The following is a 17,820-nucleotide window of genomic DNA, read 5'->3' as shown; positions in this document are numbered from 1 at the left end:
AATGTACCAGGAACGTCTATCTTATGCCTGATGAGCCCAAATAATATTGAAATGGATTGAACCAATGTTGGTGTAGGATTCATACTAAAAAAAACATAACTAATCTACAGCAGGAACCGTTTAACAAACCTCCACGGCGGTATGACCACCCTGTCTAGCTTCTTAAGAAGTGATATTTATATTTAACCAGAAGATCTGCAAAGTTTAAAGAAGCATTTTCCAGAGTAGCTTGAGTTTAAGACAACACTCTTCCCCCATAGTGGTCTATCACCATAATGTTTTCCAACCCTCTTATTTGCTTTAAGTGCAAAGCTACAAGGTAGCCAATCAAGCTTGCCAATCTGTGTGTTGCTGGTTTTAGAGCATTGGTGTGTTGCAATGTGTTGGGAGTGTGCCCCATCAATGTTTCCTTGCTTTGTGTTCCTGTTTCCTATCCTTCAGAAGTGTAAGGCCATGGCAGCAATAGGATGTGATATGCTAAAGGATGCTGAGGAAAGCAGGCTTCTCATTACAGAAATGCTACAGTGCAGTCTTATGCATCACTTCTGCTTTAATCTACCGTGATCTTCTGTTGAAGGATACAGAAATAACAAAAAAGAAAGGCTTACCCCCAAAACTATTTAAGATTTGGGAAGACAACAAATACATGCATACAAATATTTAGGCAAGTATCCCTGATTGTATCATGATATTTGGCATAGCTTTGGCTAAGAATTAAGCCACATTTGGAAACTCAGCATAGCTGAGTACATGGCCCTGAAAATGAGTTATGTGGCATAAGATGTGGTGTTTACCAAGTTCAGTAAATCCCAATGTCCTAGGGTGAGGTGTTTATCATGAGTGGTAAATACCACCTATTCAGAGCTTTCAACTTGGAAATGAGGGATAAACCAGAATTTGGCAGACTGAATAATAATGTTCTGCTTTATTTTCCAGTCATTTTCCCTCAATAAAGTTTGGCAGCACTGCCTTGCCAAATCGAGTGTGTGATATCTAGCACACACGCATAATCATCTGAAAACGTTGTCACTTTGGTGTGTATTTTTTTTTAGTTGTATTTGGAGGGTAGAGAGATGACAAGCTATGTGACATGAATGGACTAAAATGTGAGGCCAGGAACCTAGAAATTCGGTAACCTGGTGAGAAACAATCAGAAAGCTGTGATTTCTGGAATCCATACTTAAGTGAGAACTTAGCTTTAAGTGCTTAGTTTGCGGTATGCAGTGAACTCTACTGACCTGCAAGTGGATCCCTAAAGAGGTAGTTCAAGATGCGGGTAACCAGTGGTCAGTGATACAGACTGTGGTACAATTAGAAGAAAATCACAAGTCAGATGGGATTTGAAGTATTCCCAAGAGCCAGTTTGTGGAAGTACAAAGAAACAGGAGTGGAGGTGAAAGCAATGTCAGATTTAGAAAATAGGCCCTGGCAGCAAACAAAAGTGCCCCCCATTAAATAGCTAATTAAGTGCCCCACGTTTGCAAGTTGAGGACGTTTTACTTGTAAAGGCACACTGTATAAGTGTTTTGGAAGGTATTAAAAACTTTATGGATTTGAGCTTGAAACAAGTCAGATTTGTTTTAATATCAGGAAAATCAATAGCAAAAAAAACGATCTAGCATACCATAAAACAAGCCCAAAAACTGTCCCGCACACTGCCTGATTGTCTTATAGGCTAGTCTGGCCTGGGGTGAAAGGACATGAGGCAGGAAACTATAACAAGGCTTGGCAAGCAAGTCAGAAACTGGCAAAAGGTAATCAAAACGAGCTCTGAATGACAACGGGTAAAACGTTGTAGTGGTACTGGTGCAACTAAGTCATAAAACCTCCTCGTTTCTTGGTAGACACAAGTGTAAAGGATAAACAGTACATCCTTCAAGCTGAAAACCAGCGTCCATTTCTGCATTAGTATCTCCTTATGGGAGGCACTGAGAGCTTAATTAAAGCATCAGTGTACTGGAGGAGTTTGGCTATTGCGGCCTCTTCATCGGTATGATAACCTATTTTGAATATCAAAAATATGAATGCGTACTCTGTTAATGGCTTGCCAGCTGTCAATGTTACATGGGTTAGATCCGAGCTCTTTCTATACTGAAGAATTGGGGAATTACTGCAATCTTCTGCCAGCATTCTCACTGGTAATGTATGTAATCATGGAACGTACAAAATATATTCTACTTTGAAAACGTAAGCACGTCGACTTGAATGCTTCATCATTTCACACTGATGCTCACTGCTAGCTTACTAGTGATGCAGAACTCCTACTAACAATAAGAGATTTTGCCCACTTGGTTCAGGTCTTTTCTTTTCCCTTAGCTGCTTACCTGGAGTAATTGGGGTTTTGATTCACAAATCTTTTGTACAGGGGCAGCAAAAGGAACTCCCACTTGCCTCCTGCAAATAGTAGGTGATGGTTAAGTGGCAGTCACCCATCAGGAGTTAATACTGTACTACATAACGATTTTTTTTTTTTTTTTTAAATCGATACAAATCGAAACCTGCGATTTGGTGTTTATTGTTAGCATTTTAGTTGCTGCCTAGCATACTGCACTCATCACTGCACTTGTGTCTGCTATTTGTAGCATAAAATATCCATAGCAAGCGATCATTAGCACAACAACTAGCGTGGGTGGAGTCTGTAAATTCATTTGTAGTATACATTTCCTGAAAAAGATTAGATGTCTAGGAGTCCGGCTACAAGGCAGCAGTCACTAGCTTATGTGTGATTTCTAAAGGAAAAATTCATGAAAAAGGACGCGAAATTAGAAATAGAAACGCCTTCATCCAAGATAGAAATGAAATGCTTTGCAAAGACATGGGGCAGTTTGCAGTGAGGCTGAAATCCTTCAAGGTGACGTGCATAAAAGATATCAGTGGCTCCAACACCCTACAAAGTGTCATTAGTCACTCCAGCAAAGGGTAACAGGAACACTCTTCACCAATAACAAAGGGCCAAAATGGGGTTGTGTAGCATGGGCCATAATATGGATTTGTGATCACGGAGGTATAGAATTAGATTGGTGAGATGCGCAGAAGCCATACAAGGGAGAAATCCAGCACACCGATAGGGAACATGATTTCAGCATAGAAGAAATCAGAGGATGAATGGGGGCCAGAAATCGATGGTTCTCGTACAACTCCACATCCGCCACTATTGCCAGGTGGTAAACCAAGAGTAGTAATTGTGAAAGTATGATGATTAAATGAACATTTTAAGGCTATTCACATGATCATAAACGTTACAACAGTTGGAGACGTTCATATACATGTTTTTACCTAACTCTACATCAGAAGAGAGAAAAAACAAGTGGTTGGGCTGTAAAAGATTTTACAGTCTAAAGACCTCACCGGGACATCTGAGACTGCCTCGTGAAGGAAGAACCTGCATTTCTGAATATACAGAACAATCCACATTTCTGATTATGTGGGAAACAGTATATTTTAAAACACATCCTCCCAAGGGGAGAAAATTAAATGCTCTGAAGACCTATATCAGAGGCATAGCAGACTGGAGGGTGATACTGCACTAAATATCGGAGCGAAATTTTACAACTGGGAGTTTATATTGAGTCTCTAAAAGTGGCCAAGGAAAGGAAGAGTCGCGGTTTATTATTATTATTATTATTACTTTTTTTTTTAGAGTACCATTGGATTGTTCGCCCAGAATAGGGTAACTGAAAGCTGCAGCATTATCAGTAGATAGTTTATGGTTTATTCAGGAGATATTTAAAATAGATACTGTGCTATGCAAACTTTGTGGATTTGTTGAGTTTTTGAGAGCAGTAAGTCTGCATACAAGTAACTTAGCTATGAGGGCTAGAATGGAAGATAAAAATTCTCTCCAAGCAAATGAGTGAATCTGAAACTTGTGCTTCTTGGCCCAAGGGATTGCATGACAGGTTCCTAATTAGCTCCAAATCAGGGGTTGCCGACATCTGAGAAATGTTCATGGAGTGCTCCGATGGTGCACTATTAAAGAGCTGAAGCCCAGTAGACAATGTAGGTGTACACGGGGATTTTGGCACAGTATCCCTCTCCTGCACCAAATGTCTTAAATTAAGCCACGGGTCGATATCCGAAAGAATAATGTCCTCTTTAACAAGGTAGGGAACATTTTAATGGTTTTTACCCCTGACTCCCCTACCGATGTACAGGGTTGAAGAGTACAATCCGGAGAGATCTCAACCACAGATTCAAGAGGAGTTACAAGATTACAACGGGGGTAATCTTGGGGATCTTTACCCCAAAAGGAGAAGATCTGGTTTTCATCCTTTAGATCACTCATGTGTATGTGTTCCACAGAGGATTAGATTTGGTTTAGACACAAGATTTTGACAAGAGCAAGCAGCCACAGTAAAGTGTTCTTGCTTCATTTTAAATCTCCTAGGGCTGTATTTACTTGCTGGGTGAGATTATGCACACAAGGAGAGGCTACACCGAGCTTAGCCTAAAGTTGTACAACATTACATTATTCCAAATTCTTAAGTGAGTAGAAGCCAGATAGGCACGCAAGCAAGAGGAGGGGGTAGCGTCTACGGGCATGTGAGGCAGCAATGGCACTGAGATCTGGCTCAGCTGTCTCCACCACCCACATGGGGGAACACACCGTGCACAAACCCAGTCCTCGCCTCCTTTCCTCCTCTTTCCTTTAACTGACGGCCATGGTCCAGGAAGAAGTTCTGTGGCGGTTGGGCCAACAAAATAACGTTGATCAGGGGCCTGGTGCTCAAGGTATCAGGCAGGCAGCCCCAAGTTAAAAAATAAGAGCCAAGACAGCAGCTTCGTTCGCAAGTCACGCTGGTTCTGGCACTGGGGGTGTTTGGGATGGGCGTCCGAAGACAGAGGCAGACACAGACAAGGAGTGGATGCTGTAGAGTAGGGGTAAGAGCGAGGTTTGTGCCTCACTACTTGTCGCACCCGGTCGAAAATCACCGCCATGACCACTGGGTCCGAAGCAGCACTCATTGCTTCAGCACAGGTCCCTTCAGAGCAAGCCGCATCACGCTAACCGGCATCACTCCGCAGTTCTAAACCTGTCTGAAAGCAGAACTGCTCTCCTAAAATATCTCACTGCCTGTATTTGACTCCAGTTCCTTAGGAACCTGAACTGTCAACTAAAGATACCGTCTCCAACTCTTTCAAAACCTTATACGTCATCTTCTCAATGCAGACACGTTTTGGCAGAACAACCTTCCCTCTAGAAACTGGAGAATCACGCTTACTGTCGCAGCTGTACCGAAATGGGATTTGTTCTTTTTAAAGAGAAACATGGGCTTATAGTTTATTATTCTATCTCGATCTCCAGAAAGCGGTAGATGTACTGGCCAACCTCAAACTATGTAAAAAATAAATAAAATTAAAAAAAGAGCTACCCGAGCCGATGAAGGGCGCACTTAGCTATGAAGGAAACACTCATGGTAGTTAAGTGTAGCTGATGGCCTCTTTAGCTGTTTGACAGAGCTTAAGTCATCAACATCAAAAACACAGACAGAGAAGGGACTTGAGTCAGCATCCTTCAGCATGTGGTTTGTTAATCAGTCCTCTTCAGCCATTGCTTGAAGAAAGTGCCATACACATTTTGGATCAGGGCAGAGAAGAAATTCAGTCTCAACATGAGGGACTGACTATTTGGTGTGTTAGTCTCCTTATTTTATGGTAAACTATTGGTGGACGGGGTAAGCAGGTATATAATCTGTGCAGTCACTTTCTGTGGTGGGACATAGCCACAGAGGAGTCTGGCAGTGCCACTTACTAGCGTGCGGGAGCAATAACTATAACGTTTACACCTCCAGACTGCTGCCTGGAGAAATTCCAAAGGCAAGTACTCTGCAGTCAGAAGTAGCCTCCAGAACATTGTTGGGTTATATTCAAATCAGCATACTCTCTAAGGAAATGTTTTTGTCAAGGTTATTTCTTGGCTCTCTTCATAGTAATTTGTAATTTTCTAAACTGAGACTGTAGGACTTTTTATCTAGTAAGGGGGATACATAAAAAGTATAAGTTTTCCTTCCTCAAATGCCAAACTGCAAAAAAAATATGTGCCATTTGTATGGGCACAAATGTGTATTAAAATATTTAAAAAAAAATAAAACTAAGAAATAAAGAAAGAAAAAGAGAGAAAGAAGGCAAGAGAAAGAAAGAAAAAGAAAGGAGAGAGACAGAAAGTCAATGGAAGAAAAGAGAAAGAGAGAAAGAGAAAAAGTATAAGACCGCAAGGCATAGGAAGAAAGTAAGTCGAAGAAAGACAGAAAGAAAGAAGTAAAGGAGGGAGGAAGAAAAAAAAGGAACTAGAAAGAAAAAGGAAAGAAAGAAGGCAATAGAAAGAAAAGCAACACAATAGAAAGGAGGAAGAAAAGAAAGGGGTGAAAGAAAAGGGTAGAAAGGGGATAACAAAACAGAGCAGTTTCAAATGGACGCAATCTGGTGTTCCGTGTAATAGCAGCAGACAAAAAAGCAAAAGACTCCAAAAGGAATTTACAACAGCAATGGAAGGAGATAGGATCTGATAAAAATGGAATGTGCATCAGTAGGTTCCTGCTATCACATCAGTCTCTAAACACAAAGGCAACACTAAAGTAATTATAAAGTATAAACAAAAACACTGGCACTGAAGGGAACTAGTGAGCTATGGAACTTTATTCAAGGTGAAGTTAACCAGTGGCTTAAATAGGCTGCCCCACTGCCCCTTGCTATATGTCACAGTGCGTGGTTGCAAAATGCGAATGACAACGACAGGCCAATGGATGAAGAGAGGCTACTGAAAGTCCGTATGCCTAGGTAATTGTACTTATTAATAGGAACATCAAAAGGTGTTTGGAATACAGACCAGTAGATGCCATCAGTGAGAAATAGAAAATAACAGTTAAGTACTGGTGTTGTAAATGAGAATGAGAATGAGTGAGGGATGGTTATGATGCATTACCCCATGCTAGAGCATCAGTTTTTCTGGATATGCAAGACAAGGCTGGTAACCAATGGCAGCTTAATAATGTAACACTTGCAAAAGCCAGCAGTCAGAATTAAGGTTAATGGAAACACCGTGCCGAACACTGATGATGCTGCAGCACGAGCAAAGCACGATTTTGGCAGTGGGCATAGGGGATGGAATGAGACAGAGGACGCAGGGGCCAAACTAGACGACAGAGCATCTCAGCTTGTTAGGAAGCTGCATTGGTACATCCCATCAAGAACAAACGTCAAATCAGGTCATTTCTTACCAAAACAGTCCCCTGAGATGGTGATGCATAAACAAAAAGAGGACAATGTTGAAAGACAAGAACAATTCAGCACACTGATGTCAACATTGAACTTCCTTCACAAAATACAGTAACAAACTGCTATCACAGACATGTGTCAGGCACCATGAGTTTAAGGAGAAAGTAACAACATGATTGTAAAAAGACGAGTGAATAATAAAAGCAACATAAAACAGACAATTAAAAAGGTAAACGCCTTAAATGTATTCATATCTTAGGGCTCAATCCACTCACTGTTCTTTAATATGTACTTCAAATATTAAAGGTAAACATTCATCATGTTGTTTTAAAGAATATATTCAAGCACTTTACTAAAAATGTGTCTCTCTACAAAAAACACTTTTAGACTGATATATCTTTACAGGGCAACCATTACAGAGACGCCCAGGGATGTCAATTCACCAAAATGCAAGGGGTAGCAGAAGTGACATCTCACAACTCTTCATCTCTGATAACATCACGGGTTGATCCTCTGTCGCACTCGGCTTAGGGATTGACAAAGCTTACAAAACACACAGAATGTAGATATTGTTCTAAGATTCCTGCAGCTGCCTTCGTGCCCTTTGAAACCAGGTCTAGCAGGGGTAGCAAATAGCAGGACAGAGACAGAAGAAGTGGATACCCCTACCTGATGGCTAGAGGGCAATGTTAGGAGCACTGCTTTTAAATTAATATTAGGATTCCTAAAAATAAACTATTACAAATTCCTGTACCACAACAATCTAGTGCACCCATTGATTCGCAAATGAACACTCACATTAACCTTAACATGCCCACTTGGCCATAAGCCTAACTTTAAACTGAACACTATCCCTTGAATTTACCCTACAATGTATGTCTGACCTTACACCCCATTATATTAATCCTTACCCCATCATTAAGAAGCACCTTTAACGCCTCAATTTAAAATGTTCCTTACATTTTTTGTTCTCAAATATTTTGTAATTAGTTGTATTTTTTGGCCTACATTTGACGAAAATAAATTGTCTTTCTAAGCCATCTGTAGTGGCGGTACTGTAAAGATAGACCTCTGTTCAAGTTTCTCTGTCATATTATAATCCATGCCAACTAGGACACAAGCAATGCCCTCTGTGCAGATGTCGGGAGGGGCCCTGGAGAGACTCCAGAGCCAGGCTCTGCAAGATTCACATCATTGCTTCTAGGTTTGGCTACAATCTGCAAGAAAGGGCGCTGGGCAGTGGTAAAATAACATTAAAAAATGAAGCCTAGGCGCTACCTTGTATTAAAGATTTAATGGTGGAGCAAATGTTCCAGGAACAAGAAGATGACAGCACTGGAATAAAGCCAAAACAAATGTCAGCAGCACGGGAGGAGGTGAAGGAACGGAATGCTGCAATAAAACGCAGGCAGCTACCAGCCTAAAACACCCAAATTGAAAAGGCAGCAACAAAGAAATGCCAAAGTAGTCCGTCACAGCAACATATAAAGAAACCAAAGTGAAATCATAAGGTAGTTTGGTCACTGCTCTGATACAGAAAAAGGAGGGAGAAAAGGAAGAACTGAGCACTAGCGAGCAAGAATTTTTAAAGGATACTGCAACCAACAAATTAAATCGCCTTGAGCCATAAGAAGTATACACGAGGTCGAATATTTACGCTAGACATAAAAACTAATTTATGTCGAACTTGTAGACTTGTGCTCTGCTCATCACATTAGGCAACAAAAGCATTTGTAACATAACACGATGGCACAGAAAAGGTGCCACAAAGCTAAAAAAGACGGCATTCCAGCGAAAACTGAGTCAAAGTTGTACTGAATATGAAACAACCTATTATCATATAGGACAACAATTCAGACGTGTGAAAGCATGTGACCCAAAACAAACTTTTTGATAGCAACAATCTGACTGGACATATACATGTTTTGCTCTTACTACAAGACAGATAAGGGATGGAGAACCTACAGACCAGCTCAAATATATGTAATGAGCATTAACAGTGTTTTAAGACATTACAAAAACTTGCACACTGACTGGAAACAAAATCAGTCATTTTCACATTGATCTATGAGTTTGCGTGTTAAGCGTGCTTGGGGCAGTGTGCACACAAATTACTCAACTCAACAAACTCACACCCTATTTAAGACAAGAAATGATATTTTGCATACCTTACACCATTCATGGCATCCATACCACTTCACACCCCACAACTATAAGGACATAACCACGTCACATAAACCATGCATCGTCTGAGTATTTCTGGTCTAATTTAAATAGTATGAATGTAAGGCAACAAGAACCACACTGTGTGTTTGTACTGGACAAAGCTCAACTACTTCCACCATCACAAGTAGTCAACAGTCCACAGGAGGATTTTGGTTGTCACTGTTCAGAAGTAGAAGTGTAATTTTAGGTTTGTTTGGTAGACGCAAGGAGTTCTTCAGGGTGGTGTATTAAGGCATTATTGCAATGGATTTTCAAGGAACCGGAGAGGGTGGACTCACAAAGCTCTGAAAGCCTGTGTAAATCTTAGAAACAGTGCTCCAGGACCTAGTGGATCAGCTAAATGAAAGTGTTTTGCATCTGGAGCTCGCAAAGGAAGCTTTTGGTAAGGTCTCCCCCTTTGGAGTTAGTCCCCTATAAGATGGCGGCCACTGTTTCGCAGTCCTGCTTCTGTAGAACGAATGAGAGAACCCAGTGAGGTTCCCCTATCAGGCCATAGGACATTTTCTTTACTTTTGAATTCAATGGGAGTGACCATAAATCATTTATGCCGGTCCACACTTCGCACATAAAATTAACTGAATAAACGAAACCGTCATAATCGGGCCATGAGAAAATTACTCTACGTTTGAAATCGGCAGGAGTGCACATTAAGCGTATATGCCGGTCTACACCTAGCTCGTAAGATTAGCGGAATAAACGAAATTGAAATAATCTGAACCTAGACTGCTTCACTGTAATCTACAAGCTGAGACTATAAACATTGGTTCTTCCAATATGGCGACCGCAAACGTAGCGCGCGTTTTCATCTCCGCGCACAGTCCAGCGTCTTCTGTAATCCCTCCTATCCAATTATGTGTATAAAATAGAGCTCACCAGTCGGGCAGCTGAACTAGGGAACGAACACTACCCCTCTGAGCATCCAGGTAAGAAGATCGGGTACACTTCGTGTATCCAGTTTGCAGCACTAAGATTTCCTTTTAACAGGCTAACTCGTGTATAGTCATTTTTAGGCAAATCCAATACAAATTAACATTTAATCAGTTCCTCTAACTGTTTATGTGTTTCTGCTCTCCTGTAAAGATCTTCATGAATTAAATATGTGACCAATCAGATGATTCCGAAATAGAACGTCTTCTCCAGTAACTTCCATTTCAGATTCAGGTGATTACAAGTTTTCCCTATATAGGAAACTCTTTTTACTTTAGCCTGTTGTAAGACTCGTAGTTGTGTGAAGTATCGTACAGTTTTTCTACTATTCCGGCCTTGGACTCCTTTGCATTGATTGTAGTATTTTCTTCCATTAGAATTATAAACTCTTATTAACAGCAAAGGACATCCCTTCCTGTATTCCTGAAAGCGGAAGACTCTCATATGAGAAATTATATTTGACTCTTGCGACAGATATCATAAAAGATAATGTTCTGTTACTATTAATTCCACAGAGCACATGTGTGTACATTTTTTAAGTTTGGGAGGAAGAAGAGAAACCATTTCGGGGTTCGATTTTTTAAAAAGTAACAATTTACTTTATTTCTCATCTATAAACTGGCCCACCCTTTGGTTCCCACTGTTCACACTTGCTCATCTTTTAAATATTCTACTAATCGAATGTTAGCAAATCTTTCCTCATCACTATTCCCCTTTGAGACTGGTCTCATTCACGTATGGTTTGTTCTTTATCGGTGTATTTTATTACATTAAGTGTGTGTAATCAATAAGTAGAGACTGATTATGGGTCTCCATATATGAATACATAGGTAAAAAGTTGAAGAAGACATAACTAGAGACTCCCGGACTGTAAGCCCTGTTTATACATGTTTCTTTGTATTAGATATCACGTACACTTGCGACATATGTCAAGAATTTGGCACTACAAGTTGTCAGAATGTTCGGCTGCTGGGCCTGCATCAGTAATAGACCATAACACTGGGAACTGCCCTGATGAAGGTGGCCTCAACAATAGATGATTACGAAACGCGCGTAGGCTATAGGTTCCTATTTTGTCTCATTTGAGATAATGGCCTCATTATCACTTCACTTGGTCATTGATCCCTATTGTACTGGAGTGTAAGATTGTTGTACTAACATTGTTGGATTTTCATCAATCAAAAACCTTTAGTGATGTATATCAGAATGTATTTTCCCTGTATTTATTCTTGTAGTTGTCATAATTGTATGATATTAGGATTATTACGTTTTTTGTATTGTAGTCTTCGTATTGTAATTTATGGATGTTTTAGCATGTTTTGAATGTGGGATGACTGAGTTAGGTGAATGTTATTTTTGAATTTGGTTTTATGCTCCTAACATTTTGTAAATGAATTAAATAAAATTATATACTGTTGATATAATTCTTATCCTGCAATCTAGATTGACATTTAGCCCAAACCGTGCATTCAAGAGTTGTATTTTTATGTGACATACAAAATTATGTTTATTGACACATATAGTTATATGGGTTTTGAGGAATATCAATCCAGTTGTGTTCTTTGTGGCTCTTAATTTAGATTCACTTTACAGCTAGCAAAGGAAGCAGTCGGCTGCACAGATCAGTCAGATCTATTCAGAACGGGAGAAGGATCATGGAAGAGCATGTTTAGATTCACTTTTGAATGTCTCGCACTGGAAAGAAGACTTTGTCCAACAGATGGCATTTACTTTGAGTATAACAAAAATAGGCCTTATTCAGGCTGTTATTCAGTATTCATTGTGAACTCTTTAGAATGTTATAGTAGCAAGTTCTTCACTTACCCGTTTTTGCAGGTATCACTAGTCATTATGGTCGACAGTTCAGACCTCCTCCGTTGCTCTATTTTGGAACGTTAGACTTTCCCCTCACACATTACGTTAATTACCAAAATGGAGGTTTATCATTTCCTTGAACCTTTACATAGGTTTTCCATTCCCAAAGAGAAGCTTTTTCAGTTTTCTAAACAGACTTACACCACTGCACTGTATTATCTATCTCAAACTTGATCCAGTTGTCTATCTGCTGGATTCTGCACTTGGAACATAAGACTTGGCCAGGTGAGAGCATGAGTCAGTCTGTTTTTCTACAATATCAACTTTTAACCAATAAGTGCACCATCTTGGGGAAAAACAAATAGGGATGAAGAACCCAAAGTTGTACTGTCATTATGTTCAAGCAATTTCCAGTGAAACATTATCAACTACTTAATTTGTTTTACTATATTTAGCTCATCTGGACAAATCAGTATGTGGGCATTTTACATGGCTTTTACATGGCTAAAATGGCTACAGATTGGGATTACATCGAGATGGGGGACAGGGTTTTCAACATAAAACATACTAAATGCATTCCTTCTGTAAAGGCGGTGGATCACTTTATAAAGCTTAGTACTGGAATTGTCTAAAGAGGTGTTTTGATATATATATATTTTTGTTACTAAGATGTGTTGCTACTGTGGAGCAATCTAACCAGGATTCATGAAACATTTATTTAAACACTTGGGATGGCAGAACACAGAATAACACAATGTAGTCAATATATTTCTGGAACACCCTTTCGATATATAGCTTTTATGTATTTAATTACACAAACATTGTCTTAAGCTGGATCCTTATTGATGACAGCTTTCTTTGGATGAAAGCTGGCTTGCTTCTTACCCAGTTTTAGGCTTTTTCTTTTTTTTTTTTTTTAGTTATGTACAGTTCAGAATGCATATGTGGAGTGAAGTGGCTGTAGCCAGTTTTTCTAACACTTACTGTAGAGGCATTAGAAGTTAAAAACTATTCACTGTGCTTTTAGTGGCAGTTTCTTGTTGTGGTTTTTTTTATGATGTGTGCTTTGGATTTTGAGAAACGTGGCATACAAGTATTCGAATAATTTTGGATCTTTTAGGGACCCAACATTCCTAGACAGTGCCATTCAAGGAGAAATAACCATCTGGAGGATGGCACTACCCAGTTTTCAGGGTTCGCCCTCTGCTTTTGCATGTCTCAGGCATTGACAAATTTCATTCTGAAGACCTACTTAAATGAAGCATGGTTAATTAAACTGCTAAACCATTTGTCAAAACGTATGTAAAATTAATCATTAGACATTTCAGTGGAAGTCTATGGCTCATCCACGTTTGTAAATTTAAATCACCTTGATTAGTATTTCCAATATTCAGGAATATTTACAGGGACCATCTTTTTAGAAAATTGATACATTCACTGGAAAGAAGACTAATGCATACATTGCTCATTTTCAGCAACTCCATACCGACCCTAAAAATAGCTAAAAAACATGTAGTGCTATGGGCATCAAGGAACCTGTAATGTTATGGTGATTACTGGTGTAGTGCGATCATATTGTGGTTGTATTGGAATAATCCACTAGCTGTAAAATGATATGCCTAATATAACGTTTTGAATACAGAAATTAGTAGCACCAAGATGGATAATATGTTTAACTGCTAGTTATAGATATATGACTCTGCATCGAAAACTATACTGAAAGGAGGCACTATTGTTATTCCTAAAAGCACTGAGGTTCTAGTTAGAAAGAATATGCTAGAAATGTTTACTTGTTTCTGCATGTGCTCTCTACCTGCAATTAATTGCACCCAGGAGTTGAAAAGATAAAATTGTGAAATTTAATTACCTAACTCAATTGGACTCGAGCTATTAACCATACAAGAATGAGAATCCAAATCTGCTTAGTAGGTTTCAAACAACGTCAGCCTGGTACAGAAAACGGACCAAGGCACCAAAATAAAAGCGTCTTGTATTAGTTATGTTACTAGCATAGTATCATAGGCCTGTTTAAAGATCCATGTTTTTAGTAGGTCCCTGAATCTAGCGTAGCAGGGGGTAGTCCTCATCTCGAGTGGGAGGGAGCTCCGGATACGGGGGCAAGAACAAAGAATCTGGAGCCATTGAGTTTCTTCTTTTTTGAATAGGGGGATAAGAAGATTCAAATGAGTGGATCGCAATTTCTGGGTGGGTGTTTATTTTTGAACAGGACTAGAAAGAAAGGCTGGGCTGCCAATGTGGAGGGACTTGAAGATAATGCAGCCTGCCTTGAATACCATGCGCTGTTCCCAGTAGCCAGTGTAGTTTCCTCATCGGGGTTGGTAGATTAGCCTGGCTGCCTGGTTTTGTGCTAGTTGTAGTCTATGGTTGAGGCCCTTGGGGAGGCTCAAAAAGAGGGAATTTGCAAAGTCAATCCTTGAGATGACTAATGAGATAATGACCTGAATGAGAGCTTTGATGGTGAGAAATTTGTCTATTTTTCTGATTTTGCAGAGTTGCAAAAAGGAGGATGAGGTTACAACCCCTGTTCAGAGTTGCATAGCAGGTTCTTGTTTATAATGTTTTTTTTTGTTTTTTGGGGGTAGGGAGATGGCAGAATCTAGCATTCCACAAGTCATACTTGCTTCTAGTCACGACAATCTGTCTTGTCAGAGTTAATTTGAGATGATTGCTATTCATCCAGTTGCAGATGAATACCTTTTTGAAAGGTTTCTTTTGACTTTGTTAAGTTATCAATAGCAAAGTGCAATTGCATATCTGCATGTTTTTTTTTTCAAAGAGTGCACAAGGGGATGTATGTACAGATTAAAAAGGTGGAGGATAAGAAAATCCTTGGGGAACTCCGCGGGGTTAATTTAACACCAGTAGAGCTGAATGGGAAGAGCCAGACTGACTAAGATGTTTCTTTCTAGAAGGTGATAATCCAATCCAGTGCTGTACCCCTGTAGGCCTGCGGGTCCAACACTGTCCACCAAGGTCCACCAACAGCTCATGGCCGACCATGTTGAAGGCTGCTGAGAGGTCAAGAAGTACCAGCACCTGAGTGGTGTCTATCAGCTTATTCCCGCATGTCATTTACAACTGAGAGGATGACCGGTTCTGTAAAGTGGGCTGGTCGGAAGCTTGCCTGGCTGGGATCGAGGAAATTAATTTCCTCTGGAAGGATCACAGGCATCTGGACACACAGGTCTTTAGCACCTTTGCTAACTAAGGTAACAGAGATATAGGGCAGTCATTTTTCAAGGTGAGTGGTTCATTGCCAGGTTTTATTTTTAGCAATGGAACCACTGTTGTCTGCTTAAATGAACTCGGAACAACACCTTAGCTGAATGACTGGTTAAGAAGCAATATCGCTGGGTCAGGAAAGAGAGAAAAGACTTCCTTTAGGACGTCTGGAGGGCAAGTAACCTTGGGGGAGCCCAATTTCACTGTGGTCACCAGGTCCATGAGGCACACCTTGCTGATAGCGGGCAATTCAGACATTATGGGTTGGGTTGCTATCTTCCATGGGGTGTTGCCGAGGGGAGAGAACTTGGGGGGGTTGCAGTCTTTGTCTTGATTTTATCAAAGAAAAAGGAATTGAGGGCATTACATAAATTCTGGGTAGGTGGGAGTGTTGCAGCCCCTCTGTCGGGATTAGATAATTTTGACACAATTCTGAAAATGGCCTTTAATTTATTTGTTGAGTTTGTGATTTTTTCAGAGAGGAAGGTCAATTTAGCCTGTATGATGGAAAACTACAAAAGTGGCCTACGTTACAAAATAGGACAGTTTGGTACTTTTAAAGACACTTTTTATAGGTGTTTTTGCAAGGTGTGGGAGATTGTATGCATCTGTGCTCGATACAGGCAACGTTTGTTATAATATCAGGAAAATAAACAGAGAAAAACAGCCTGCTAGACAATACAACAGGCTCACAAACATAAAATAAAACCTGCCTGCACACTGCCTATTGGACCAGCCCCTCTGGCACTGCCTGATTCCTCTACAGACCAATCTAACCTGGTTTCAAACTAGTAGCTTACTGAATGATCAGACTTGAATCCCTAAGCCAACTAATATTTATTTATTTATTAAGTGAGCAATAATACAATAAGGTTACTTCTACAAGAGACTGGAAAGTTAAAGACCTCGTGGCTTGCTTTACCAAATGTAGAAAAGTAAAACAATATCAAATGTTGGTGATTTCTCTTTGGATCAGAGATATAACTATAATCTCCAAAAGTGCACAACATCTCAGAGAGTTCACACCTTTGTCTATAACGAGACACAGAGCCTGGCCTTTGTTGGAAAAAAGTAACAAATGATAGGCAGAGAACAGCATCAGAGAAGGGCACGAGCCAAAGATAGAGCTGAACCAACATTAGGTTATAAGATGTAGACCACCACAATTACCATAAAAATTATTATTTCGTCAGCTTCTTTTCAACGACCACTGTTATCGTTTCAGAAACACTTCAATTAACCACCTTTGGTAAACAGACATCAAATGAATGCTTAAAGCAACAACGCTAATGTGAGATTCAGTTAGTTTTCTTGTGCACATGTACCACTTGCAAAAGATTTTAGTTCGAAAAACAAACATTGGGCGGCAATGTTAACAAAAACCACTTCAACTGAAGCAACAAGCCACTTCATCAAGCCCGCCATGGCGCTCAAGCCTTACTCGAGAAAGGCAGCCTCTTAGAAACCGGGCACACATTCCCTGTGTGCTAAAGCTGTATTAAAGGCTTCGGGGTTCACACAAATGATCCTTGGAAGAGCCGCGCGCACGTGTCCATCGTGAACTTGACAGGCTGTCCGCTGGCGCACGCGGCGCCGCTGGCTGACTGCTCGGACCTGGGCCTTCCGCTGCAGCCCCTGAATCATGGCAGCTCGGACAGGCTGTGACGAACCGGTGCTTTCCACCCTGCAACACGAGACTGCCACTTCCAACAGCTGTGGCTCATTCGAATTAACGTTCACACGTACAGTGCAGGTGTCCTGCCGGTGTGTATAACCAAGACGGCGGCGTAGCGAGTGGAAGGAAGCCTGTTACATTGCAGGCAGCTAACTAAAACAGGCGTCGCTGTGTTCTTCAGGCTATTGTGCGAAAACGTGTGCCAGGCTGGTGCAATTTCAGAATTTTCGTAGGCATTTAAATTATTACATATTGGCAGGTGTATCCATCCTGCCTAGCAAATGTTAATGATTAAGGAGTCGGCGTACTTTGTCTTAAAAAATAAAACTGCATCACATTTATTACAAATGTGGTTCTACTTTACTTTAGTATCGACAAAAAGGTTAACTGACAAATAACACTGTGAATATATGGCGCTTATCTGCATTTAATCCAACAGACAATTATATATTTAATTAATATAAAAAGCAAGCTTTGCTTATAATGTAATTGGTGTAATAAACATTTTAAAAAGTCAAATGCCATCCTCTAACGTAGTAACACTTACCTGAAGGGTTTTGGTGGCAATATACTAAAACGGGGTTTTGTCTAAAATTTTTCTGATCCGGTTCCGTCCTCCAGAAACAGTGTTTGCTTTTATTTTTTTGTTGGTTTTCTCACATGGAAACATCTGGCTCCATGTCGGCGGGCAGATCTGGGATAGAAAAGCGATTGTTTTT

At 40.2% G+C, this 17,820-nt stretch overlaps 1 protein-coding gene across 1 annotated transcript in view; it reads right to left on the bottom strand.

The window, feature by feature from the left end:
* RAPGEF6 (Rap guanine nucleotide exchange factor 6) overlaps nt 1-17,820 on the bottom strand; it is an 822,369-nt gene that overhangs the window by 150,362 nt on the left and 654,187 nt on the right. Inside the window, 3 exon segments of the mRNA XM_069201702.1 lie at nt 17,649-17,680; nt 17,682-17,774; nt 17,776-17,816. Of these exon segments, the coding sequence (XP_069057803.1) occupies nt 17,649-17,680; nt 17,682-17,774; nt 17,776-17,816 (166 nt within the window).

This window comes from Pleurodeles waltl, chromosome 7, assembly GCF_031143425.1.
Source record: "Pleurodeles waltl isolate 20211129_DDA chromosome 7, aPleWal1.hap1.20221129, whole genome shotgun sequence".
Lineage (NCBI taxonomy): Eukaryota > Metazoa > Chordata > Amphibia > Caudata > Salamandridae > Pleurodeles > Pleurodeles waltl.
This window is presented reverse-complemented; position numbering and strand designations above follow the sequence as displayed.